At 39.4% G+C, this 26,368-nt stretch overlaps 1 protein-coding gene across 4 annotated transcripts in view; it reads left to right on the forward strand.

Moving 5' to 3' along the window:
* Nucleotides 1-26,368, forward strand: part of LOC140198973 (dynein axonemal assembly factor 11-like) — a 49,324-nt gene that overhangs the window by 17,142 nt on the left and 5,814 nt on the right. For 2 of the 4 annotated variants that reach the window (XM_072260339.1, XM_072260509.1), the window contains exons 5-11: nt 110-336; nt 8,800-8,991; nt 12,763-12,837; nt 16,214-16,279; nt 17,262-17,331; nt 20,153-20,248; nt 24,002-24,096. In XM_072260339.1, the coding sequence (XP_072116440.1) occupies nt 110-336; nt 8,800-8,991; nt 12,763-12,837; nt 16,214-16,279; nt 17,262-17,331; nt 20,153-20,248; nt 24,002-24,096 (821 nt within the window). The remainder of the gene's footprint in view (nt 1-109; nt 337-8,799; nt 8,992-12,762; nt 12,838-16,213; nt 16,280-17,261; nt 17,332-20,152; nt 20,249-24,001; nt 24,097-26,368) is intronic. The other 2 variants (XM_072260426.1, XM_072260597.1) reach the window with 2 other exon arrangements.

Raw genomic sequence — 26,368 nt, forward strand, 5'->3', positions numbered from 1 at the left:
GGACTGCAACTAACACAGTTTGGTAGCTGTTAATATACCTTGAGTATCTATAGAATCATTTATTTTGATTAATATTGTAATTATATATTACTCATTTTGTGTTTTGCAGTGGCTGGATGGAAAAGAAATCAATCGTTCTGAACAGATCCAGGCACTGCAGGATTTTCCAATGGTGCAACAATGCATATTAGAACAACAGGCAGCTTACATCCTGAAGCGAGCCAAGGAAAAGGAATTGAGGAACTTAGAGGAGAAAAAGATCAATGAAAAAGCAGGAGAAAGGAAGCAAAATCCTATGTCTAATGGATTCTGCAATGATGATGCTGATAATGCCTTGTGGGTGAAGTAGTATTGTTTTTATTTTTAGAGAATTTGTAATATGTTCAAAATTATACAATCATAGCATAACGCAGCATTGAAGAAGACCAACAGACACTGGAAAGTAAACAGAATTAGATGGGAATTGAGTTTGGATTATGAGAGGGCAGAATAGGGCAATACTAAAAGAACTGAGTCAGGTTAAGGCAACAATCTACTGGAGATTAAGTAGTTCATGAAATGACAGAATTATACACCACGGAAGGAAGCACTTTTGATCTGTTGTACCATAGTTTCTCTGAAGTATGTGTATAGTTACTCATCCTTCCAGAGAACGCTTTATTTATTCTATAAATACTTCATAGCTTTGAAGATCTCAGTCAGATTCCCCCTTAAGTTTTTTCTCCTCAAGGGGAGCAACTTCAGCATTTCTGGACATTTCATGTTATTGAAGTATTTCATCCCTGATACTATTTTTGTTAGACGCCTCTGTATCCTTTCTAAAAATAAGATACTCTGAATTCACTAGAATACTCCATCCAAGGCCTAACCAGTTTTTTATTTATTGTTATTTCTGGTGCTCTCTATCTCTTGTAATCTCATAGTAACATTTTTAACTGTTTTTTCTTGTTTTTGGTATCTATAATAATTTTGTCTTGTGAATATCTGGACCTTTTCTCTTCTTGATTTCCTTCACGATTGTACCATTTAATTTCCATTGTTTCTGCAGGCTCAAGGGAAGGATACTAGATACTGGATGCAGAGTGCAAGACAAATTAAGTGATGCTGGAGTAACGTGTGCAGTTTTGTTCTTTAAAACTGCAGATAAATCTGAATTGGTAGTGTTGCAATGTAGATTTACAGGACTTGCTTCTGGGATGTGAAGGTTATCCTATGAAGCATGATCCAGTAGGGGTACCCTAAATTTTCTGAAATCTAGAATGGTGGGTGATAACATTATCAAGCAATAGATTCAGAGGCATTGTTGATGTGGATGCGAAGAGACTATACTTAGTTGGAAAATCAGCTAATTAGGATAGAGATATGGAAATTTTTTGTTACTTGGTGATTAGTAAATATTTGGAATTGCCTATCCTAGATGCCAATCGATGGTTTGCTATTGAGCACAATCAAAGCTTAAGACTGGTAGATTTTTGGGTAGTAATGCAATACAGGTGAATTAGGTAAAAAGAAAAAATGGGCCTGGTATAGGACCAGTCATGATTTTGAATGGTGGAGTAGACCTGATGGGCTGAATAGCTTCTTGTTAGTAATTCTTTTGTATTCCAGGAATAGGGTGTCCTTTAATCAGAGCTATGCCATGGTTACTAACAGTTTATTGAAATTTTTTATAATTAGGCCTGTAGCATAAGAAATATAATGCCAATTTACTTCAAGGTGGATGAGATCAATGCAGATGCCTCAGCTCCAGGGATTTGGGTTAAATTCTGATCTTTCTGTGTGGTGGGTACACTTCTTGCCTGCGACTGTGCGTGTTTTTACTGTATTCTGGTTTCCTCTTATTCCCAAAGACATGTTAGTTAGTTAATTGGTTCCTGTACAAGTTACCCATTAATATACGAACCTGTCAAAAAGAATGAAAGGAGAGCTGATGTGTATATAAGGGAGAATAGGTTGCAGGGTGTGAGAAAGGTAAAGGGGAGAGTGGAACTGATGGACTAGTTCTACTGGAAGATGATGTAGATCTGATGAGCTGAATGAGCCCCTTCAGAGCTTTAATATGCAAGTAAGTTTGGTAAAGGAAAGTCCCCCAGTTACATGGTGTGCCAGATTGTTTTATTGAGAACTAGGTAGCAACCTGCTTGTTACATGTTATATAGCTTCCTTTCCCTCTACATACCTGGTATGATGAGTGCTGGAAGACACTAACGGGTTTATGCATACCTTCTGTCTTAGGTGAGGATGTAGACGGGATTTTGAATTGTGTTCATTCCTTTCCCTGTACATTTAATTTCACCTCTAACCCCAGAGATATTATAAGGACCCTCCTTTGCCAGAACTTTTCTGATTCCCCTCACTGAGAATTCTGAAGATAAACAGCTCACTCTACCACCTTTGCTAATACCTGCACTCATAACTGTGTTGTTTTTTTTATCTCCAGCCCTACACACTTCTATTAAGTGGCACAGTGACTTTGACATTTTAGGTTCAGGTATAACCATATAAAAAGTGATTTGTATTGGCTTTTCACCTTATTAAACATCCTCCTGCATATGCAATCCTCAACATCTTGTTACCCGTTTATTTTCATGTCTCACTTGCCTAGTCCCACTGACCTGCAACCAGACCATAGCCTCCATGCCCTCCTATCAATGTTCCTATCTAAATTTCTCTTAAATGTTGGCATTGAACCGGCATCTACCACTTCTGCTGGCAGCTTGTTCTACATTCTCACCACCCTCTGCATAAATAAGATCCCCCTCATGTTCCCCTTAAACATTTCACCTTTCAATCTTAAACCTTGAATTCTGGTTCTGGTTTCACTCAACCTCAGTGGAAAAAGCCTAACTCTATTTATCCTGTCTATATCCCTCAAAATTTTGTATACCTCTATCAAATCTCCCCTAATTTTTCTGGGCTCCTGGGAATAAATTTCGAACCTATTCAATCTTTCCAATAATTCAGGTCCTCAAGTCTTGGCAATATCCTTGTAAATTTTCTCTGTACTCTTTACATCTTACTTGCATCTTTCCTGTATGTAGGTGATCAAAACTGCACATAATACTCCAAATTAAGCCTCACCAACATCTTAAATTTGAACATAACATCTGAACTCTTGTAGTTAGTACTTTGATTTATGAAGGCCAATGAGCCAAAAGCTTTCTTTATGACTCTATCTACCTGTGACACCACTTTCAAGGAATTATGGATCTGTATTCCCAGATTCCTCTGTTCTATCGCTCTCCTCAGTGCCATACCTCTTACTGTGTAAGTCCTACCCTGGTTTGTCCTCCGAAAGTGTAACACCTCCTGCTTATCTGCAAGAAATTCCATTTGCCAAGTAACTGAACCTTCTTGACCAGTCTCCCATGCGGGATCCTCTCAAAGGCCTTGTAGATAGCATCCACTGCTTTGCTTTCATCAACTTTCCCGGTAACCTACTTGAACAACCCTGTAAGATTGGTTAGAAATGTCCTACCACGTACAAAGCTGACTATTCCTAATAATTCACTGTCCTTTCAAATACTTGTATATCTGGTCCTTTAGAATATTATCCAATAACTTGCCCACTACTGATGTCAGTCTCACTGGCCTATAAGTTCCTAGCTTATTCTCAGAGTCTTTCTTAAACAACAGGACATTAGGTATCTTCCAGTCATCCAGCTCCTCACCAGTGGCTAAGGACATTCTAAATATCTCTGCTCGAGCCCCTGCAATTTCTGCAGTAGCCTCCCACAGGGTCCAAGAGAACACCTTATCAGGCCTTGGAGATTTATCCACCCTAATTTTCCTGAAGACAGCAAACACCTCCTCTGTAGTCCGTATATGGTCCATTACCTCACTGCTGCTTTGTCTCACTTATATAAACTTTGTGTCTGTGTTTGTCTCCTGAGTAAAAACAGATGCAAAAAATTCATTTAAGATCTCCCCCATCTCTTTTGGCTCTTTGCTCCATCGAATTTTCTCTTTGGTTTAGCTGTGCTAGCAATATTCAATGCAAACCCCAGAAACAGAATATTTCTAATTAGTATTATTCAACTGTCTGACATTAACAACTTGGCTTTAAACTACCTTTTTCAATTTCTCTTAAATACCAGGCGCTGATAATGTGGTATGAGTGCACTGGTATTTCTTAGAGTTGAGTAGTCATAGAATTGTACTCGAGATGAGGTATCTTTTAATAATATGGCCTTGTATAGGAGTAATTTTCATGCTGTTGTGTCCCTGGCTTTTTTATCTACCACTAGATTTCCCAACTTTATTGAATACAATTTCCTTTCACTCCTTTCCTTCACATTCTCTTGTCATTTAGTTAAATTATCTGTATTCTACTGATCACAGATACTTCTGACAATTTTCTCCTGGCTGTTTTCTCTAATTCAGTCTTGCCTGTTCTGTTGAAGTACAAGGGACCTGAAATATTAACTCCAGTTTCTTTCTGTTGGTAGTCTTTGATCTGTGTTTGGGGGATAATATTGGCTAATTCAACAGGAAAGATCTCCGAATAATGTCAGAAGACACCTCTGGAATTAGTGTTCCTTCAGTACAGTGTATAAGACTAAAATGTCAGCCTGTTTAAGTTAGTCAAATATGACTTCCTCTTTGCAAATCCACTATATAATTGTCCCTTAGTGGTCCTTGTATTCTTAAGTATTTAGAAAAGAAATTTTTGCTTGTTCACTTGTGTTATACAGTATATGCACGTATGCACTCAGTGGCCACTTTATTAAGTACACTGTTCACCTGCTCGTTAATGCAAATATCTAATCAGAAAACCATATTGCAGCAACTCAGTGCATAAAAGCACGCAGCCATGGTTTTCTCTTAAATGGTGAACTCAACACCACATCCACTACTTCTGCTGGCAGCTCATTCCACACTCTTACCACCCTCTGAATGAAGAAGTTCCCCCTCATGGCTCCTTAAATATTTCATCTTTCACCCTTAACCCATGACCTCTAGTTGTAGTCTCACCCACCCTGAGTAGGAAAAAGCCTGATAAATTTATCTCCTCATAATCTTGCATACCTCTGTCAATCTCCTAGGCTCTAAGGAATAAATTCCAAGCTTATTCAACCTTTCTCTATAATTCAGGCCCTCAAGACCTGATAGCATACCTGTAAATTTTCTCTGCACTCTTTCAATTTTATTTGCATCTTTCCTGCATATAGGTGACCAAAACTGCACACAATACTCCAAATTAAGCCTTATCAATGTCTAATACTTCAACATATCTGAACTCCAGTACTCAATACATTGATTTATGAAGGCCAATGAGCTAAGCTTTCTCTATGACCCTATCTACCTGTGATGCCACTTTCAAGGAATTATGGATCTGTATTGCCAGTTCCCTCTGTCCTATGGCAATCCTCAGTGCCTAAACTCTCAATGTGTAAGTCCTACCCTGGTTGTCCTCCTATAGTACAACACCTCACATTGTCTGCATTAAATTCCATCTACCAAGTCACTGAACCTTCTCTAATTGAAAAGGCAGTTAGTGACTTGCAGTAGGTGAAGGTCAGACCATACTTTATGAATAATTTATGCAGAATAACAGGTAATTGCAGAGGGTTCACAAACTTTTCTTGAAACTGTACCTCATTTGTTTCTGCCAACCTATACCTGCTATGCACTTCCTTTCCTTAACCAGGTCCTCAATATCTCCCAAAAACCAGGGTTTCATAGTGGGTCTTGGCCTGAAATGTCGACTGTACATCTTCCTAGAGATGCTGCCTGGCCTGCTGCGTTCACCAGCAACTTTGATGTGTGTTCCTTGAATTTCCAGCATCTGCAGAATTTCTGTTGTTTTCATAAACTTACATTATTATCCTTGCCTTTTATTCTGTTGGGGACAAGTAACTCTGTATTCTCCAAATTTCACGTTTGAAGGCTCCGACTTACCAAGTACACATTTGCCAGAAAACAATCTGTTCCAATCCGAATATTCCAGATCTTTTGACACCATTAAAATTGACTTTTCTCCCATTTAGACTCTCAGCATGAGGATCAGACCTATCCTTCTTTATAATTATCTTGAAATTGATGGCATTATGATCATTACCTGCAAAGTGTTCCCTACACAAACTTCTGGTTTGGTAAATCCACTTTGGAAGGAATAATAGAAGAGCAGATTATTATTTAAGCGGTGAAAGATTGCAACATGCTGTTGTGCAGAGGGACTTGGCAGTGCTTGTTCATGATTCGCAGAAAGTTGGCTTGCAGGTACAACAGGTTATTAAGAAGGCAAATGGAATGTTGGCCTTCATTGCTAGAGGGATTGAATTCACGAGCAGGGAGGTCGTGCTGCAACTATACAGGATACTGGTGAGGCCGCACCTGGAGAACAGGTTGATTCCAGAGATGAAAGGGTTAATCGATGAGGAGAGATTGAGTCGCTTGGGACTATACTCTCTAGAGTTCAGAAGAATGAGAGAGGATCTTATAGAAACATACAAAATTTTGAAAGGGATAGATAAGATAGAAGTAGGAAAGTTGTTTCCATTGGTAGGTGAGACTAGAACTAGGGGTCATTGCCTCAAGATTCAGGGGAGAAGATTTAGGACGGAGATGAGGAGAAACTGTTTTTCCCAGAGAGTGGTGAATGTGTGGAATTCCCTGCCCAGGGAAGCAGTTGAGGCTTCTTCACTAAATATATTTAAGATACAGTTAGATTTTTACATAGTAGGGGAATTAAGGGTTATGGGGAAAAGGCAGGTAAATGGAGCTGACTTTACGGACAGATCAGCCACGATCTTATTGAACGGCAGGGCAGGCTCGATGAGCTGGATGACCTACTCCCGCTCCTATTTCGTATGTTCTTATGTTCTGTCATTTGCCCTGTCTCATTCCCTAATATGAGCTCTAGTATTGCACTCTCTCTAGTTGTGACTTCTATTTTCTAATTAAGGCAACTTTCCTGAACATATTTGACAAGTTCCTTCCTATCCAGCCCTTTTATAGTATGTGAGTCCCAGTCAATATCTGGAAAGTTAAAGTCATCTTCTTTAACAAGTTTATGTTAATTGCAACAGTCTGCAATCTCTCTACAAATTTGCTCCTCTAAATCCCACAGACTGTTGCATGGTCTATAATACCTTTCTTATTTCACACTTTTACCCATAAAACCTTATTGGACCCCAAAGCAGTACACCTGCTGTTGAGGGGAATCCTATCCCCTTACCCAGTCCGGATGGTCACCCAGTTGCCTGTGTCCTGTGCCTTGGGTGTAACTACCTTCCTCTATGTCCTATTAACTCCTCAGCCTCCTGAATGATCCTGAGTTCATGCTTTTCCATCTCCAACCCCTTAACATGGTCTGTTCGGAGCTGCAGCTCGATACACTGCTTGCAGGTGTAGTAGTCATGGACACTGCAGATCGTCCTGCCTTCCCACATCCCACAAGAGGAGCATTACAGCCTCCAGTCTCGTATTCCCACTGCTCTAAGTTTGCAAAAAGAATGAGAGAATAGATAATTGAGGAAAAAATATCTACCTTCAGCATATGCCTGAACTCCCCACTCTAACAATGGCTTACTCCATCAATGGCCACTCCCATAATGGCCATTTCACTTAAAACTAACTTCTTTTTATTCGTCCTTGCTGTGTGCCTAATTATGTGCAACCTGTGTCTCCTCGGGACTGTGGTGTGCAAAATGTGTTGATTGCCCCGCTTGCTTCTTTTAAACTTTCTCTCCCAAAATGCAATCTGGTGTTGCCTCAGGACTGTGGCACTCAAAATGTGGATGCTGACCTTTTTATACATCTACACGAAGCCCATTTGCCCACATTAAGATTATATCCTTCACTGTCTTGTTTATTTAATTATTTGTCAAAATGCTTTTTAACCATATTTGTATCTGATTCTACCACTGCTCTGGCAGCTCCATCCAGATTCAACCACTCTTTATGTGTAAAAGAAAATTTAGTCCCCTGTTTCCTTTAAAGCTTCTTTTTCTCACATTAAATCTCAGCCTTTTGTTTTTGATATTCTTACCATGGAAAAAAACTATCACCTATCCTATTTATGCCTTTCATAATCATACGTATTTTTATCAGGTCATCCCTTTGGATTTTTTACTATTAATATATCAGCACACTTCTAATTCATATTTTAGCATATTGCGTGCAGTTATAATAAATGTTGGCGCATGGCCAAGTAGTTAAGGCATCGGTCTAGTGATCTGAAGGTCGCTAGTTCGAGCCTCAGCTGAGGCAGTGTGTTGTATCCTTGAGCAAGGCACCTAACCATACATTGCTCTGCAACGACACCGGTGCCAAGCTGTATCGGCCCTAGTGCCCTTCCCTTGGACAACATCGGTGGCATGGAGAGAGGAGACTTGCAGCATGGACAACTGCCGGTCTTCCATACAACCTTGCCCAGGCCTGCATCCTGGACACCTTCCAAGGTGCAAATCCATGGCCTCATGAGACTAATGGATGCCTATATATATAATAAAATTCCAGTGAATCAAGTGAATTTAAAAAGAATACAGGAGATAGGGCCTTTCCAAACTTAACAGGAACATTGGGACAGAGCTCCATTGTGTTTTAAAGAAGAATCAAAATGGGGGCCTTGATGAGTTTAAAAGAACCATGGAAACCAGGTGTCACATGCCAACTCACTATATTTTAGAGTTTTGTTATAATAATTTGGAAAGGAAAAACATGTCAGATCGCATGTGTCTCTCATATACTTTAGTTAGTAACAATTTTGGAACATCAGTAGGTTCAGCAGCATTGTGTTTCCTGTTGTTGAAGAACCATTTTGGATTATTGTTTCTCATTTTCTCTTCTGTTAAGACTTGTTCAAGGTCAGAACACAGAAAGTGAGCAAAGCAACACTGATGCAAAAGAGGGTAAAGCTCTCACAAAAACAGATGAAGATGAGATGAACAGAAAATTCTGGGAGGAGCCTTCATATTACACACCTGAATCAAGACTGGAAACCCACAGATATATTGAGAAGATGAGGAAATCTAAAGAGCAGGACAAGTAACATTATTAGTAGTAAATATATTAATATAGTGAATGAAATGCATATTTCTAATTATTTTAAGGTAAAACATTACAAATGGAAATGTTTATAAATTGTCAATGAGAAACTGTCTCCATATTTTCTTTTTCTTTCTATGTCTCGAAATTGCATTTTTCTGTTAACTGATGCCTGACTCCTGACACTTTTTAAGTTCTTCACTTTCATTTGCTTTCCTAACCTTCACTTTAAGAGTTATTCTGTATGAGTGAAAATAGGTAGTGATAGTGGTAATTGGGGAAGGGCAAGTTATGAGGCTATAAGGCTAGAACTTGCGGGTGTGAATTGGGATAATATTTTTGCAGAGAAATGTACTATGGACATGTGGTCGATGTTTAGGGATCTCTTGCAGAATGTTAGGGATATTTGTCCCGGTGAGGAAGATAAAGAATGTTAGGGTGAAGGAACCATGGGTGACAAGTGAGGTAGAAAATCTAGTCAGGTAGAAGAAGTCAGCATACATGAGTTTTAGGAAGCAAGGATCAGATGGGTCTATTGAGGAATATCGGGAAGCAAGAAAAGAGCTTAAGAAGGGGCTGAGAAGAGCAAGAAGGGGGCATGAGAAGGCCTTGGCGAGGAGGGTAAAGGAAAACCCCAAGGCATTCTTCAATTATGTGAAGAGCAAAAGGATGACAGAAGTGAAGGTAGGACCAATTAGAGATAAAGTTGGGAAGATGTGCCTGGAAGCTGTGGAAGTGAGCGAGGTCCTCAATGAATACTTCTCTTCGGTATTCACCAATGAGAGAGAACTTGATGACGGTGAGGACAATATGAGAGAGGTTGATGTTCTGGAGCATGTTGATACTAAGGGAGAGGAGGTGTTGGAGTTGTTAAATTAGGACGGATAAGTTCCCGGGGCCTAACGGAATATCCAGGCCGCTCCATGAGGCAAGGGAAGAGATTGCTGAGCCTTTGGCTAGGATCTTAATGTCCTTCTTGTCCACGGGAATGGTACTGGAGGATTGGAGGGAGATGAATGTTGTCCCTGTGTTCAAAGAAGGTAGTAGGGATAGTCTGGGTAATCATAGACCAGTGAGCCTTGCGTCTGTGGTGGGAAAGCTGTTGGAAAAGATTCTTAGAGATAGGATCTGTGGGCATTTAGAGAATTATGGTCTGATCAGGGATAGTCAGCATGGCTTTGTAAAGGGCAGATCGTGTCTAACAAGCCTGATAGAGTTCTTTGAGGAGGTGACCAGGCATATAGATGAGGGTAGTGCCGTGGATATGATCCACATGGATTTTAGTAAGGCATTTGACAAGGTTCCACACGGTAGGCTTATTCAGAAAGTCAGAAGGCATAGGATCCAGGGAAGTTTGGCCAGGTGGATTCAGAATTGGCTTGCCTGCAGAAAGCAGAGGGTCGTGTTGGAGGGAGTACATTCAAACTGGAGGGTTGTGACTAGCAGTGTCCCACAAGGATCAATTCTGGGACCTCTACTTTTTGTGATTTTTATTACTGACCTGGATGTGAGGGTAGAAGGGTGGGTTGGCAAGTTTGCAGACGAGACAAAGGTTGGTGGTGTTGTGGATAGTGTAGAGGATTGTCAAAGATTGCAGAGAGACATTGATATGATGCAGAAGTGGGCTGAGAAGTGGCAGATGGAGTTTAACCCGGAGAAGTTTGAGGTGGTACACTTTGGAAGGACAAACTCCAAGGCAGAGTACAAAGTAAATGGCAGGATACTTGGTAGTGTGGAGGAGCAGAGGGAACTGGGGGTATATGTCCACAGATCCCTGAAAGTTGCCTCACAGGTGGATAGGGTAGTTAAGAAAGCTTATAGGGTGTTGGCTTTCATAAGTTGAGGGATAGAGTTTAAGAGTCGCGAGGTAATAATGCAGCTCTATAAAATTCTGGTTAGGCCATACTTGGAGTACTGTGTCCAGTTCTGGTCGCTTCACTATAGGAAGGATGTGGAAGCATTGGAAAGGGTACAGAGGAGATTTACCAGGATGCTGCCTGGTGTAGAGAGTATGCATTATGATCAGAGATTAAGGGAGCTAGGGCTTTACTCTTTGGAGAGAAGGAGGATGAGAGGAGACATGATAGAGGTATACAAGATATTAAGAGGAATAGATAGAGTGGACAGCCAGCACCTCTTCCCCAGGGTACCACTGCTCAGTACAAGAGGACATGGCTTTAAGGTAAGGAAGTTCAAGGGGGATATCAGAGGAAGGTGTTTTACTCAGAGAGTGGTTGGTGCGTGGAATGCACTGCCTGAGTCAGTGGTGGAGGGAGATACACTAGTGAAGTTTAAGAGACTACTAGACAGATATATGGGGGAATTTAAGGTGGTGGGCTTATATGGGAGGCAGGGTTTAAGAGTCGGCACAACATTGTGGGCTGAAGGGCCTGTACTGTGCTGTACTATTCTATGTTCTATGTTCTACAGTATTTTATGACAAAGGAATGGCAGCTAAATCTGACATTATCTGAACTCATTACTTGCACATACACATCCAGCAGGAGATGTTGGCTCATGAGCTAGAGTGGAGATTCTGGCCAACTTTTATTTTTACTACTTTTGCGATAAAGACCTCAATTAACACTTGCTGCCTTTTTGAATAGATTTTTAACACTGTCCTATTTACAGTTCGGAATTCTGAAAAGGTTTTTATTTTACTTGGGTTTCCTGATAAATGTACAATGTAAAGAAAATTCAGAAATATATTTTTGAATAATTCATTTTTATCATGGACATTTTAATCCAGTATACTCTTATTTATACTAGAGGGATACTTTCAATACATTTTCCTCTAAGGTCATCGGCCAGAAACATTACCTAAGTTTCTACCCCCATGGGTGCTGCCTGACCAGCTGAGTGCTTCCATTATTTTCTGTTTTTATGTTCAGAATTCCTGTATCTGCAATATTTTATTTTTGAATTACTGTTTAATTCTCTGCCTCTTCTCTTCCAGAAATTTTGTTCTTGAAGCAGCTCTGCTCTTCTGTCTGGGATTTCCATTTATCATTTTTACCTTGTTCACTTTTATTTCAGTTGAAAAGTCATCAAATTGCAACTTTACCATTGATTTTCTGCACAGATGTTGCCTGAGCTGCTGAGCATGTGTATACAGTCAGTCCTATATTTATTTCAGTCATTAAACAGACAGTATTATGGTATTTTGCAAATCAGTATTCTACTGATACCTACTCAAATAGTAGTTTAATATTTAAAGTGCTGGGTTTGCTTTATGATAATTATAAGCATCAGGGACCTGAACAGTAATAAAGCATATTCCATAATTAATTTGCATATTATCCATAATTAATGGTGTATATTAAGTTACACCAATCCTTTCTGTATATTGAAGGCATCAAAATAATCCTGTGATGTTTCGATAAGCAATTAAACCACATGACAGTGTGCTTCTGGTCTGATTTATCCCATGCTGTGAACTCTGTTGTTTTTGCCTTCTGATACTGGCCATGCTACTTTTAGCTTTGGTAATTTTTGATGGGGTTGTTACATTTCATGGCTGTTTTATCAGCTTCTACCACAAAGTACGCATGTATAGACATTGTGTATTGATAGAATTGATTAACTAGTTTCCATTACATGATGTATCTGCTCTCCAAAGAGAACCGGGACTTGATTAAGATACTTATGATATTGTACTCTAAGTGTAAGTCACCAAAAGCTGCCGAATGAAGAGGACAAAAGTTAATGTTCTAAGATTTTAGTTTTGTGAGCTGCTTGTTTCATAGAAAGCAAATACCATTTCCTTTGCAGAAATCATAGAAAACAGAAACCACAACGAACGCTGATAACTTCTGAAGGAAGAGTCCTTAATGTTAATGAACCTAAGTATGTGACTTACTTATTGGCAGACTACCTCATTTATGTGTGATATGATTGAAAATTTCAGCACTATTTATATACTAACATTACATCGAATAACTGTTTATGTATTAATTCGATTCTTCATCTCATAATTTTGATATTTATTGCTTAGTTATTTATTTATCTATCATTTTTATATTTGCGCAATTTGCTTATTACACACTGGTTGAATGCTTAAGTTGGTATGGTATTTTATTTTTCCATTATGGATTTATTGAGTATGCTCACAAGAAAATAAATTGCAAGGTGGTATATGGTGACATATATGTACTTTGATAATCAATTTACTTTCAAATTTGGGAATACTTGTGAAATTAAACATGACTCAGATTGAGAGGGAAGATACAGATAAGCTGTGTAAATGCAGCAAAAGTTTGGCCTCTAATACAGCAGGTAGACCAAAATTGAGAACTTTCTGGACAAAACACCTACAGTAAAATATCAATATTGTCAATAATATCAGCCTTGATCTTATTGAAAGGTGGAGCAGGCTCAACAGACCAGATGGCTGCTTTGTGCTCCTATTTCTTAATCTGCTCCTATTTCTTATGTTTTTATGCCTCTTGAAATTTTTAATTAACTGCTGAAAGTTATAGTAGAGCCAACCAAGTGTAGAGGGAGATGAACCTGTATTACACCAGAGATTGTATTAAACTAGAAAATAAGATTTGTATTTGCAATGCCACTTGCATTCTAGTACGTTTGTAAAGTTCCTTTCACAAGCATCAATGAGTAATTTTAAATTTGGACAGATGTTCTACAAGCTAGTCAAACAATAGCTTGATGAAGTCATGCCCACAGAATTGTATGTTTCAGCTAATATCCTAGTCACCTCTGTCACGGTTTGCCTTGTAGCAGGAGACCCACCAGAGGCAGTAGTACAGAGTTGTAGACCGCATAATCCAATAAATAGTCCTCCATTATCTTCTTTCTGTGTTTGACCTGAACCTATATGGATAGAATTAAACAAGTCAAATCTCGTAGAATGGTGCAACTCAAAGCACTTTGTAAAATGTTATTGAAATTAAGTAGCACTGTTGTTAATGTGATATAAACTGTAATAAATTATATATGAACAGATAAAATATGAGATAGGATTATATAATAGGAAATGCTCCTGCTATTATAAAATATCACATGCTTCTACAGTTTTGGAGCTATAATAATTTTACAGAGCAAGTTCAACTCCTGTGTAAGTAGCTCTAACTCCGTTTATAGGCGCCTCTCACCCTATTGTTGGACCCATTGGTGCAGATTAATCTGATATAGTAAACAGACTGAATGATCATTTGGACTGTGGCCAATACATGTAACACAAGCCCTATCCATATCCTTTTTTCAGCTATAGTTTCTCAATTCCCTAGGTGCTGCCACATCTGATTAATTCTGTCATTGTTTTTCTTATGTCTGATCCATATTATTTTGTCTTTTAGTTCCCACATTATCTGCTGTGTGCATTTAAATCTTTTTGTAGTTGGGATGCTTTAGTAAGGGCCTTAAGACTTAAACAAGCCAATATATCCAATTTAATGATATATATGTATATATGTGTGTGTGTGTGTGTGTGTGTGCGTGCGCGCGCGCACATACACACGACTAGCAACTGTACTCACTTCACCAATCAAATTAAATAATTTTCACTTTGTCACACAGATTTTGAGCCAGTAATTGCAAGTTAAGGTAGTTGTTCAATATCAAATCATGCACAATTAAGAGGAAAATATTGATATGATTAAGAGAGACACAGAAGAGAAGTAAAATGATATTTTTAAAATTAGCAAATCTAACGAAACTAGTATCTGCATTTATAAATGTTTTTTTAAATTCAAGAGGGTTCATTTAAATTGTTCCCAATATTTTATTAAAATATCAAAAGTATAACAGTTGGTTATGGACTGCTTTAAGTTCCATCTTCTTGCTACCTTGGACTCTTTCTAGTTTGCTTATCGTTCAAATCGGTACACTGATGATGCCATTGCCTTTGCCCTCCATTCAGTTCTGTCCCACCTAGAAAATGCTGCTTCATATGCCATGATGCTGTTTATTGATTTCAGCTTGGAGTTTAATACATTGATCCGTCAGATGCTTTTGGGTACATTGTTGTCATTGGGTCTCAACCCCTCTTGCTGTATCTGAACCTTGGACTTCTTGACAAAAAGATCACAGCCAGTCTGTGTTGGCAGATACATCTCTTGCTCCATCTCACTGAGCACTGGTGCTCCCCAGTGCTAAATGCTTAGCCCGCTGCTATTATGCTGCTGATGCATGACTGCACTGTTAGATCCAGTTCAAACCGAACCATCGAGTAGACTGATGACACAACATTGGTTAGCCACATCAGCTGCGAGGATGAGACAGCATATAGAGAGGAGGCAGAGTGGCTGGCAGAATGGTGTAAGCACAAAACTCAATTCTCAACGGGGACAAGACCCGAGAGATGATTGTGGACTTTAGGAAAGTGCATGCTCTTCACAGCATATATATGGCTCCTTTGTGGAGAGAGTTAGGAGCACCAGGTTTCTGGGAGTGCACATGACGGACAAATGGACAATCTCACCTGGTGTCTCAACACCACCTATTTGGTCAAGAAAGTACAGCAGCATCTCACCTCTTGAGGCAAATGAAGCTCTATTCCTACCCCTAACCATTTTTTACGAGAGCACCATGGAGAAAGTCCTGACCAGCTGCATCACCATCTGGTACAGGAATCGCAAGGCATCTGACCCCAAGTCCCTACAAAGGATTGTTTGGACTGCTGAGAGGCTCATCAGGGGCTCTCTTCCACCCACTAGAGATATTTATCAGATGTGTAAGCAGGGCCCTCATCATTCTCTGCCATCCATCCAGGAATCTCTTTGATCTGTCAGGCAGGATGTATCGTAGCATTAGGACAAGGACTGTTAGAATGGGAAGCAGCTTCTTCCCCTAGGCCGTGAGACTACTGAATTCCCTGCCACCACACAGGTCTCTTCACATATGAAGTGCCAGTAGCGTTATACTGTTTACTTTTTAACTTGTATATGCACCTCATTGTTTGTTAATTTATTCATGTTAATATTACTTTGCGTTATGTGTATGAGTTGTATGTAATGAGTGATGCATCTCAGTCCAGAGAAATGTTGTTTCATTTGGCTGTATACCTGTGATAGATTGAATGACAAACTGAATTTGAACTTGATTTAGCAGCATTGCTGTGATTTTCACCAAAATCCAGCCCTTTGCATTAGTCACATCATAACATGAGTAAATCATTCAGTGTCATTTAATAAAGTCTTGTGGTATAACATTTTTTAAATGGAATATGATTAGAGATTAATTTATCTTTTATTGTTCTCCATAGGATTGATTTCTCATTGACCGATGATGAGGAAAATAATCAATTACTATTAGATCTTGCTGTTTACAGGTTGGCTTTGCTTAGTAATTTAATAATTAACTGCCCAATGCCTATCAAAATTTAACCATCTGTAGATAAAATTTATTATTTTTAGGGTATTTTAATAACTGTTGTATACTTTTGAGACTAACTGAGTTTCTGATATTAGTTGTGCAGTACTGGGTTCCATTGTGGTAGGTTTTGGACGTGCACCTATTCCATATGAGAGCTTTTTTTGGGTGGTTTAGAGAACTATCTGAATGATTTTAGGATCTGTGCAGTAGAAATAATAATACAAGCTCATGTGCTGACCTCTCCATTGTGTTGCACTGAAACACAACATAGTCAAACCCTCAGTCAGGGTAAGGAAATTTTCCAGGCGATTATATGTAAATTGGAAACTACCCTTTATTAGTCAAGGCATAAAACAGATGAGTAGGGCAATCATGGTGCTCATGTCCAAAACATTAATTAGGTCGCTGATATCTACTGTATAAATTTCTGCATACCATATTACATCAAAGATATTACACTGAAGTGGATGGAGAACGTCCAGTTATAGATATTTAATGATGAGGGAAGATTGGTTAGCCTGGGTGTTGTTTTTTCTTCAACAATAAAAACTGATGGGTGATTTAAGTGAGATGTTAATAATTGAGAGGTCTAGAGGAGGGAATAGGAAGAACCTGCTGTCTTTGACATGAGTACCCTGAGATCAAAGATTAAAGGCAATCCAAGAGAAAAATAACCAGACTTGTGATGGTTTGGAATCCACTGCCTGACAGGGTAATTGTGGCAAGACCTTCATCGTATTTTAAAATATACCCTGATTAGTGATTGATGGCCATAATCTGCAAAGCTGCACACTGAGAATTAGACAGCTCTTTTTTAGGTGATGTAAATACAGAGGTAAAAATGCCGTACTTCTGTACAATAAATTTCTATGAATTAGTGAAATCTGAGTTTGAATAATTCAGCACAAATTCTAACCTTCTTAAAATTAATTCCACAGGTATCTGGATACATCTTTACTTGACATTGATGTTCAACCAACACATGTTTGTGTGAAGGTTAAAGGAAAGGTCAGTAACTGATAAACATAAAATTAATGTTACACCTACTTACACCATCAAAGCTATTTGAAACTGAAAAAAGTAAAACCTGCCTGTTGATTCAAAGAGATCACCTTCCTCTTTTCCAATCATTTTACCTTGTGCTGCATTTCTCTTCAACCTATATATCCAATTTTGTCATAAATTTACATGGATTAGATGTCAGTAGATTTAAACTGAAAACAGTAATAACATTGCTTGTACAACATGGCTTCAAAAACTGAAATGCTGCACACTCCTCTAGCGGCCTTAATTATTAACACCTACTACCATGTGCTACAGGGGTAGATGTAATAGTGCTTAAGTGTTATATGTATTCTCGATGAGACTTGGTATATCACCAGTGACACTCACAAATCTCTACAGCTGTACTGTGGAGAGTGCATGCTAGTTACATTACTGGTATGGAGGGGTCACTCCACAGGATCGGAAATAGCTCAGAAAGTTGTAAAACTCAGCCAGCACATCATGGGCAGTAGCCTCCCCAGCATCAAGACACCTTCGAAATGTGATGCCTCAAAAAGTCAGCATCCAACATTGAGGAGCCCCTATCATCCAAGACATGCCTTCTTCTGATTGCTAGCATGCAGGAAGGGGGTGCAGGTGCCTGAAGACACATACTCAACGTTTCAGGAACAGCTTCTTCTCCTCCACCATCAGATTTCTGAATGGACGCTGAAACTACAAACACTACCTCAATTGCCTCCCTCCTTTTTTTCCACTACTTATGTATTTTAGTTTTTTTTCTTATACAGTATATATACTTAGTTTTTTATTATGTGTTGCAATGTACTGCAAGCGCAAAACAACTGATTTCATGACATGTGCCACTGATATTGAATCTGATTTTGATTCTGATTCTTGCATACCTGAACATAAGAAAACGTCACGCAAAATGGGGAGCACTCATTGGCTGCATCTGTGGAAAGAGAACAGTCTTTTCTCTGACCTGAAATATACTTCCACAAATGCTACCTGAGCTTTTTTCTGTTTTGTTTTGGAATTAGAGGAAGCTGTATTATGGTTGCAGTGGATGGAGAATGAGACTATAGTACTTGATCTTGTGGAAAATGAAGTCTAACAATATATCACTGAAGAGAGTGGGTTCTATTGTTTTTGGATGTACACAGGAGGCCTAAGTCAGGGAAAAGTGATCTATTTGTAGCAGACTGAAAATGCTCCAGATAAAGACAGCAGTGGGATGAGGTAGCTTTGGCTGTTAGTAGCAAATGTCAGGTTTGAGGAAGTGGATCTAGAAGCACAATATCATAGCCTCATGTTAATAAAATAGGTTAGTAAATGCATTTTTAGATTTGAGTGCATCACCTCCTTTAAATGTGATAGTCCTTGACATAGTTGAAGTAATTATTTCTGAGACATTGGTAAGTCAGAAGTTCGATGCTCAGTTACGCACTATTTCATCTGTTAAGAATCAATTCCATCAATAAATTGCCAGTGACACACAATGGTGTTTATCTCTGGTCTGAATGTGAAATCAGATCTTAAGAAGTACTTATGGAGGTCATTCCTGACATACTATAAATGGATATATGTAGATTGATAAGGACAACATCAATTGTGCTTTCTCTTCCCCCTTCATTGACTCTTTCATCATTTGTGACAAACCTTACTTGGCAGTTTTTCCCCTAAGACCTAACATGCCCAATCAGTCATAGAACTACTGACACGAGAATGTTTTTTCTATGCTGATCAATTTGATCAGCCAGAGGACCAGCAATGCCTATTTAACGCAAGGCTATTTACCTGCAGGAGAGTTGTATAAAAAATTTCATTCCAGCCATTTTGGTAATTATGTATCATTATTAGGTAATTTATGTTTGGCCATACCCCAGCTATTGTGACTCTGGATTATTGAATCAATGTTCAGTTTAATGTCAGAGAAATGTATTCAATATACAATATACTTCCTGAAATTCTTTTTCTTCGCAAACATCCACGAAGTCAGAGGCGTGCCCCAAAGAATGAATGACAGTTAAATGTTAGAACCGTGAAGTCACCCCCAGCTCCCCCTCCCATGCATAAGCTGCAGCAAAGTGACAATTCCCCCCCACACATAGCAAAAACACATTGACACCCCTGAACGAGCACTCAAGTGCAGCAAAGCATCAATAAACACACAGACTTGCAGTACCCCAAAGACTACTCGTCCACGTGGTATTCAGTATACCACAGGCTGGCTCTCTCTCTCTCTCTGTCTGTCTCTCTCTCCCTAATAAGAGAAAAAGAGATGTCCCCATTTCACAGTGAGAGGGGAGACATAACAAAACAACTTGCCAAGTTATGGTATTAAAAGTCTGTTGTGTCACTTTTTCCGAACTCTGTGTCCAAAGATCTTGGGTCTCTGGGCACACAGCCTGCAGCCAGCTCACTGCTTTTGATCTTCCCATGACACACCAGTTTTCTGCAGTGGCACTAACCTTGAATCTGCCCACCTCCAGAGCCACGAAAATCCGACACCCTGAAGGCGTGCTAGTCTTCTAGGCCGTGTCCTTGGCATATTGATAAATGACCAGCTAGTCGATCATCAGGATGTCCTAAGCAGAGGAATTGAAGTTGAATGCCAGCCAACAGAATGGCTCCACTGCAGGGTTTTGTGGATAGACTTTCGAATATAGAGGAGCCGTGCAAAGATCATCTAAATACTGTCAAATGAAGCAACTTATTTTATAGTTTAAATGTATAAAATTAGCAGCAAATAGTAAGTTTGTAAGTGCTATGCTACTTTTATTTATCAATAAATTTTATTTTTGCTATTTTGCTGTATTTTTAGGTATTTCAGCTAGTACTTCAAGAAGAAGTAAAACCTGATAGTAGTTCTGCCAAACGGTCCCAGACGACTGGACATTTGCTTATTACAATGCCAAAGGTATAGATTCACTGAAAATTCAGTTCTTTTTACTAGTTGCCTTACCATCTTTTTAGTTCAGCTGAAGTGTCTCAGTTGTGTTGAGTTGGTAATTTAGTCTGGTGAATGACAAGAACCTGTTTACAGCTATTCCAGATTAGTAAAGAACACTTTATTTATGTTGATTTGATTGGAGGCAACATCTTTTTCTAATGTACAAACATGGCAAAGATTATATTAATATCATATATCAGGGGTCCTCAACCTTTTTTACAATGGGGACCGGTTTATTATTGACAATATTCTGTGCGGACTGGCCGACCAGTTAGTGGGGGGGGGGGGGGCGGTGTAGGGTTGCCAACGGACAAGAGTAGCCGTCAAATATGCTGTGTTTACCCTGAGAAAGACTACAATGACCATGAAGCCTTGCGCGGGCACCAGTACGCATGTGTGTATGTGCCGACTTTCTTTCTACAAATCATTTTTGGCAATTCTGTTTGGGGGGGTGTTAATGATGACTGGAATATAGGTGATAAGTGGCTAATACACTCAATTTTGTTTCTAAAAGGGTTTATCTAATGAATTTAATATTAAACACACAGCGCATATTTTCCTCACATGAATATAGTGATGTCAATTATCAGGGGAGGACAGGAGAGCTTGAAGTAAGTGTCGAATGAACTTGCAGTAGAAGTGTTAGAGGCAGGTTCGATATTATCATTTAAAGAAAAATTGGATAGGTATATGGACAGGAAAGGAATGGAGTGTTATGGGCTGAGTGCAGGTCGGTGGGACTTGGTGAGAGTAAAATTCAGCACGGACTAGAAGGGCAGAGATGGCCTGTTTCCGTGCTGTAATTGTTACATGGTTATATAGGTCACTTATAAGTCAATAGCATCATCACATTTTAAGTAACATTTGGATATTAAACACACAGCACATATTTTCCTCGTATGGACATATAAAATCATTGCAACACGCCAATATCGCTGAATCAGTGGGAGCCCTAGGCTTGTTTTCCTGCAACAACATGGTCCTATCGAGGGGTGATGGGAGACAGCGATACTCGAAGGGGGTTCCTTATGTCCAGTCTATTCCGCAATTTAGTTTTCGTTGCTTTCATTGCAGAGATATGTTGGAAATGGAAGCAACGTTTTCAGTGCTTTCGTGGCTATCTCAGGATATGTAGCCTTGACTTTGATCCAGAATGCCGGCAGAGATGTTATGTCAAACATACTTTTGAGCCTGCCATCATTTGCAAGCTCCAGGAGTTGATCTCCATCCCACGCTGACATGGATGACGCGCGGGTAATGACCTTGTGTGTGTTCAAGCTCAACAGTGGGCGTGACAGGGAATGAGGAAAGGTGCAGCTGACTTAAATCACCAAATCATATCGTTTCCTCGCGGCCCAGTAGCACAAGTTTTGCAGCATATGACATATATAACCATATAACAATTACAGCATGGAATCAGGCCATCTCGGCCCTTCTAGTCCGTGCCAAACTCTTACTCTCACCAAGTCCCATCGACCTGCAGTCAGCCCATAACTCTCCATTCCTTTCCTGTCCATATAGCTGTCCAATTTAACTTTAAACAACATCGAACCTGCCTCAACCACTTCTGCTGGAAGCTCGTTCCACACAGCTACCACTCTCTGAGTAAAGAAGTTTCCCCTCATGTTACCCCTAAACTTTTGCCTTTTAACTCTCAACTCATGTCCTCTTGTTTGAATCTCCCCCACACTCAGTGGAAAAAACTTATCCATGTCAACTCTATCTATCCCCCTCATAATTTTAAATACCTCTATCAAGTCCCCCCTCAACCTTCTACATTCCAAAGAATAAAGACCCAACTTGTTCAACCTTTCTCTGTAACTTAGATGATGAAACCCAGGTAACATTCTAGTAATTCTAGTAGAATAATCATATTCTATTCTTCCTAAAATACAGAATGAAAATGAGCTCATTTTTTTGCTACAACGACTTGGAAAATTCTCCTTTAATCTGCTATATAAAGCACTAAGAAAGGACTATAGAAACTTATTCCTCTAGCAACAGTTTGACCAGCTTAGGATCGACAATAAGTGTAACAAGGATGTGCGATAGGGTTTAACACCAATGCTAGCCCTTCGGAGTATACCTTTGAGAAGACAGTAGTGAACAAGCCATGAGTAAATAGACTGACATACATGGAATACAAGAGATGGTCAGAAAGCAACAGAAAGGCCATGCAGCTGAAAAAGAAATTATCACTACGTGATCCTTCCTGCCAGTCTTCAAGGCAGTTTTCCCACTTAAAGTCTAGATGTTACATTACCATGCCAGTGCCTACAGTAGTCAGGATTCATAGCAGAATCCTAGCACTTGGGCCATGAGCATAGCAGTGGGATGACTAGGAGTTCACATCAGCTTCACACTGAGCGATGAGACCAAGGGTTTGCAATAAGTTCCTGGCACAGGGATAAGACCATAAGATCATAATATGTGCGATGACAACACATCCTTTCTAAGATATGGGGCACAAAACAGTTAACGATACTCCCAAGTGCGGCCTGACTAACATCTTAGAAAGCCTCAGCATTGTCTCTTTACTTTTATATTCTATTCCCCTTGAAATAAATGCCAGCATTGCATTTGCCTTCATTACTACAGACTCAACCTCTAAATTTATCCTCTGGGAGTCTTGCATGCGCTTTCCTAAATCCCTCTGCATCTCTGATGTTTGAACCTTCTCCCCATTTAGATAACAGGCCGCACTATTGTTCCTTTTACCCAAATGCATTTTCGTACATTTCCCAACTCTGTATTCCAGCTGCAACTTTTTTGCCCATTCTTCCAATTTGTCCAAGTTCTGCAATCACATTGCTTCATCAGCACGACCTACCCTTCCACCTATCTTCATACCATCTGCAAACTTTGGCACAAAGCCATCAATTCCATTATCCAAATCATTGACAAACATAGTAAAAAGCAGTGATCCCAATACTCTCCCCTGAGGAACACCACTAGTCACTGGCAGCTAACCAGAAAAGGCCCCCTTTATTCCTACTTGTTGCCTCCTGGTTGTCAGCCATTCCTCTATCTGTAAGGAGAGCTATGAAGCCAAATAGAGGGATGAGATGTTAGCTTCCATTACACCAAACAGATGGTGATGTGGGAGAGCATAGGATCCAGGCATCTGTCAACATGCAGAGCAGATGCTCCCAGTCTCCTGCAATAAACTATACTTATTATGTCGGCATCCCTGAGTCCTATCAACAATGAATGGACATACAACTGGTCCCAGCATACACAACCACTTCCCTTCCACACAGAGTTATGGGTGGTTCATTGCTGGATTCTTACCTGATTCTCAGAAAAGCACTGTGTTAAGCTTTGACCAGGTCATAGCAGCACACAGCATCAGGGAGAGATTCCTGACATGTGTTGTCAGTAAAACATGCTATATTGCCACTTGTCGCACTGATTGCACCAGCATACTCATTCTAGGAATTGTGTCCCAATGTATTGTATTTTAAATATTGTATTTTAGTGTTGACTGATGCAGTACCTATCTGTTATGTGTTCACCCAATGTACAAACTTGCCCCCTATGAAACTTACTTGCCCCCTATGAAACTTACTTCCTGAAGTAGTAGATTCATAAACTTATATTCCAAACATTATCTTAATTTCCTTTTCATAATATTAATTGGTAGGTTGCTTTTGGTTGCATATCATTTTTTTTCTCTATGAATAATAAATATATTTAATCTGGATCTCTAATCTGAGATAGTTCTTTCAGGTGCATGAAGTTATTAGGCCAAAGCCCAAGAGTAAAACTACAGCTAGACCTTTAAACAGCACCAATCCAGACCCAGATGTTTCAAGGTAATTATTATGTAATAACAAGCTAAATATTCCCTATGTGTCAATACAGTTTCTTGCATTGATGTTGTGCTTTGCATCAGATCAGAATCAAGTTTCTTATCACCAGCATGTGTCATGAAATTTGTTAATTTAGCGGCAGCAGTTCAATGTATAGCAGCAGAATGTAGAAGAAGAGGAAAAATGTGATAAAATAATAATAAGTGAATCAATTACAGTATACATATATTGAATAGATTAAAAATCATGGAAAAAACAGAAATAATATACAGGTATATTAAAAAAAGTGAGGTAGTGTCCAAGGGTTCAATGTCTATTTAGGAATCAGATGGCAGAGGGGAAGAAGCTGTTCCTGAATCGCTGAGTGTGTACCTTCAGGCTTCTGTACCTCTCACTTGATTATACCAGTGAGAAAAGGGCATGCCCTGGGCGCTGGAGGTCTTTAATAATGGACACTGCCTTTATGAGACACCGTTCCTTGAAGATGTCCTGGGTACTTTGTAGGCTAATACCCAAGATGGAGCGGACTAAATTTACAACCCTCTGCAGCTTCTTTCAGTCCTGTGTAGTAGACTCCCACCCCCCACCCCCACACCAGACAGTGATGCAGCCTGTCAGAATGGTCAGTGATGATCGGAGTAAGGTGAGGTGGGGTGCACAGGACAGTGCTGATCACACGTACAATTCCACTTTTGTTTTGCCTCCACCAACTACTATAATTTACCGTTGCCCAAAAATTAATCTATACAGTCAGTACCCAGGTGAAAATCATTGCCAAAGTTAGACATTTCTAGAATCGCTAGCAGCATTTGTTAGTAGTGTATGTACTTCTGTTGGGAAATGTTTGTAAATCTTTGCACTATTTCATTAGCATCTTGTGAGCCTAATAATGTCAATAATGCCCAAAATTAATTTCTCATGAGATTTTCTACTCCATTGGTCTTGGTAGCGACTGGCACTGTTCATTTTTTTTCTCATATCTAATTTCTCATATCTCTCCACCATATCCAAGCCTTTCAATATTTGGTAGATTTTGATAAGATCCCCCTTATCCTTATAAGTTCCAGTGGGTAGAGGCCCAGAGCTATCAAATACTCCCCATATTTTAACCCTTTCATCCCGGAGATCATTCTCATCAATGCCCTCTGAACCCACTTCAGTATTAGCACATCCATCCTTAGATATGGCACCCAAACTGCTCGCAAGGCTCGTATGTGGTCTGACTAATGCTTTATAAAGCTTCAGCATTACATCCTTGTTTTTATATTGTAGCTGTCTTGAAATGAATACTACCATTGCATTTGCCATCCTTACTATAATCTGCAAGTAAACCTTTAGGGAATCTGCATGAGTGCTCTCAAGTCCTTTTTACCTCCAATTCTGAATTTTTTCCCATTTAGAAAATAGTTTGTGCTTCCTTCTAGCAAAGTGCATGACCGTATACTTTTGTCCATTCAAATACCTGCCATCTGTTTTCATGTGAGGCAGTTTGCAATGATCTATTAACTCGGAGTAGGGAGGAAACTAGAACACCCGGTAAAACTAATGTGGGCGAACATGCCCATGCCCCACAGACAATATCAGGCATGAGTGAAGAAGTAGATAAAAGAAATATATTCCAAGATCCCTAAACTTTGCAGCAGCAGTATCCTTGTTTTAGCCACTGAAAAGAATCTTTGAAGATTCAAACTAAATGTTTCTTGAAGAGTTTGATGCATTTCTCCTGCAGTCATAGTCATAGTGCTGCACAACTCTCACCAAAATAAACTTTAATTATACTAATTCAAATAATGAACTCCCTCCAATACCCCAGGTTCGTCTACTTCACTCATTCCAGGTAGTTTTGCGTGTTCTTCTTTGAGTTTAAATGGCCAGAAATCCAAGATGAAATCCTGCAAAAAGAGAGGCAGTTCCATATTCATCACTTCAGGCATGAGTGAAGAAGTAGATGAAAGACATTTGACAAAAGAAATAGCACCAAACACTATCTTTATTCAGGCTCACAAAGAGATGGCCTAAGCAACAATATCTTTGCAGACCATACTGCTACAAGGTAGTCATTAATTTCATTTGTGACCAAGTGGCCTGCACTTTTCTCAAGTCACCTTCATTCTCCAGAACTTGTCTTAAGAACCTAGTAGGTTTCTCCTCTTACATGATACAATGTTGTTTGTTACCGCTTATCAAAAGTCAAGAAAAGCTCTCCAGACATAGAGAATTTTGATTTTGTGTTTTGTTTTCATATCTGGAAGGAATGTAGGGTGTTTTCCAGCAT

The sequence above is a fragment of the Mobula birostris genome, chromosome 1, assembly GCF_030028105.1.
Source record: "Mobula birostris isolate sMobBir1 chromosome 1, sMobBir1.hap1, whole genome shotgun sequence".
NCBI lineage: Eukaryota > Metazoa > Chordata > Chondrichthyes > Myliobatiformes > Myliobatidae > Mobula > Mobula birostris.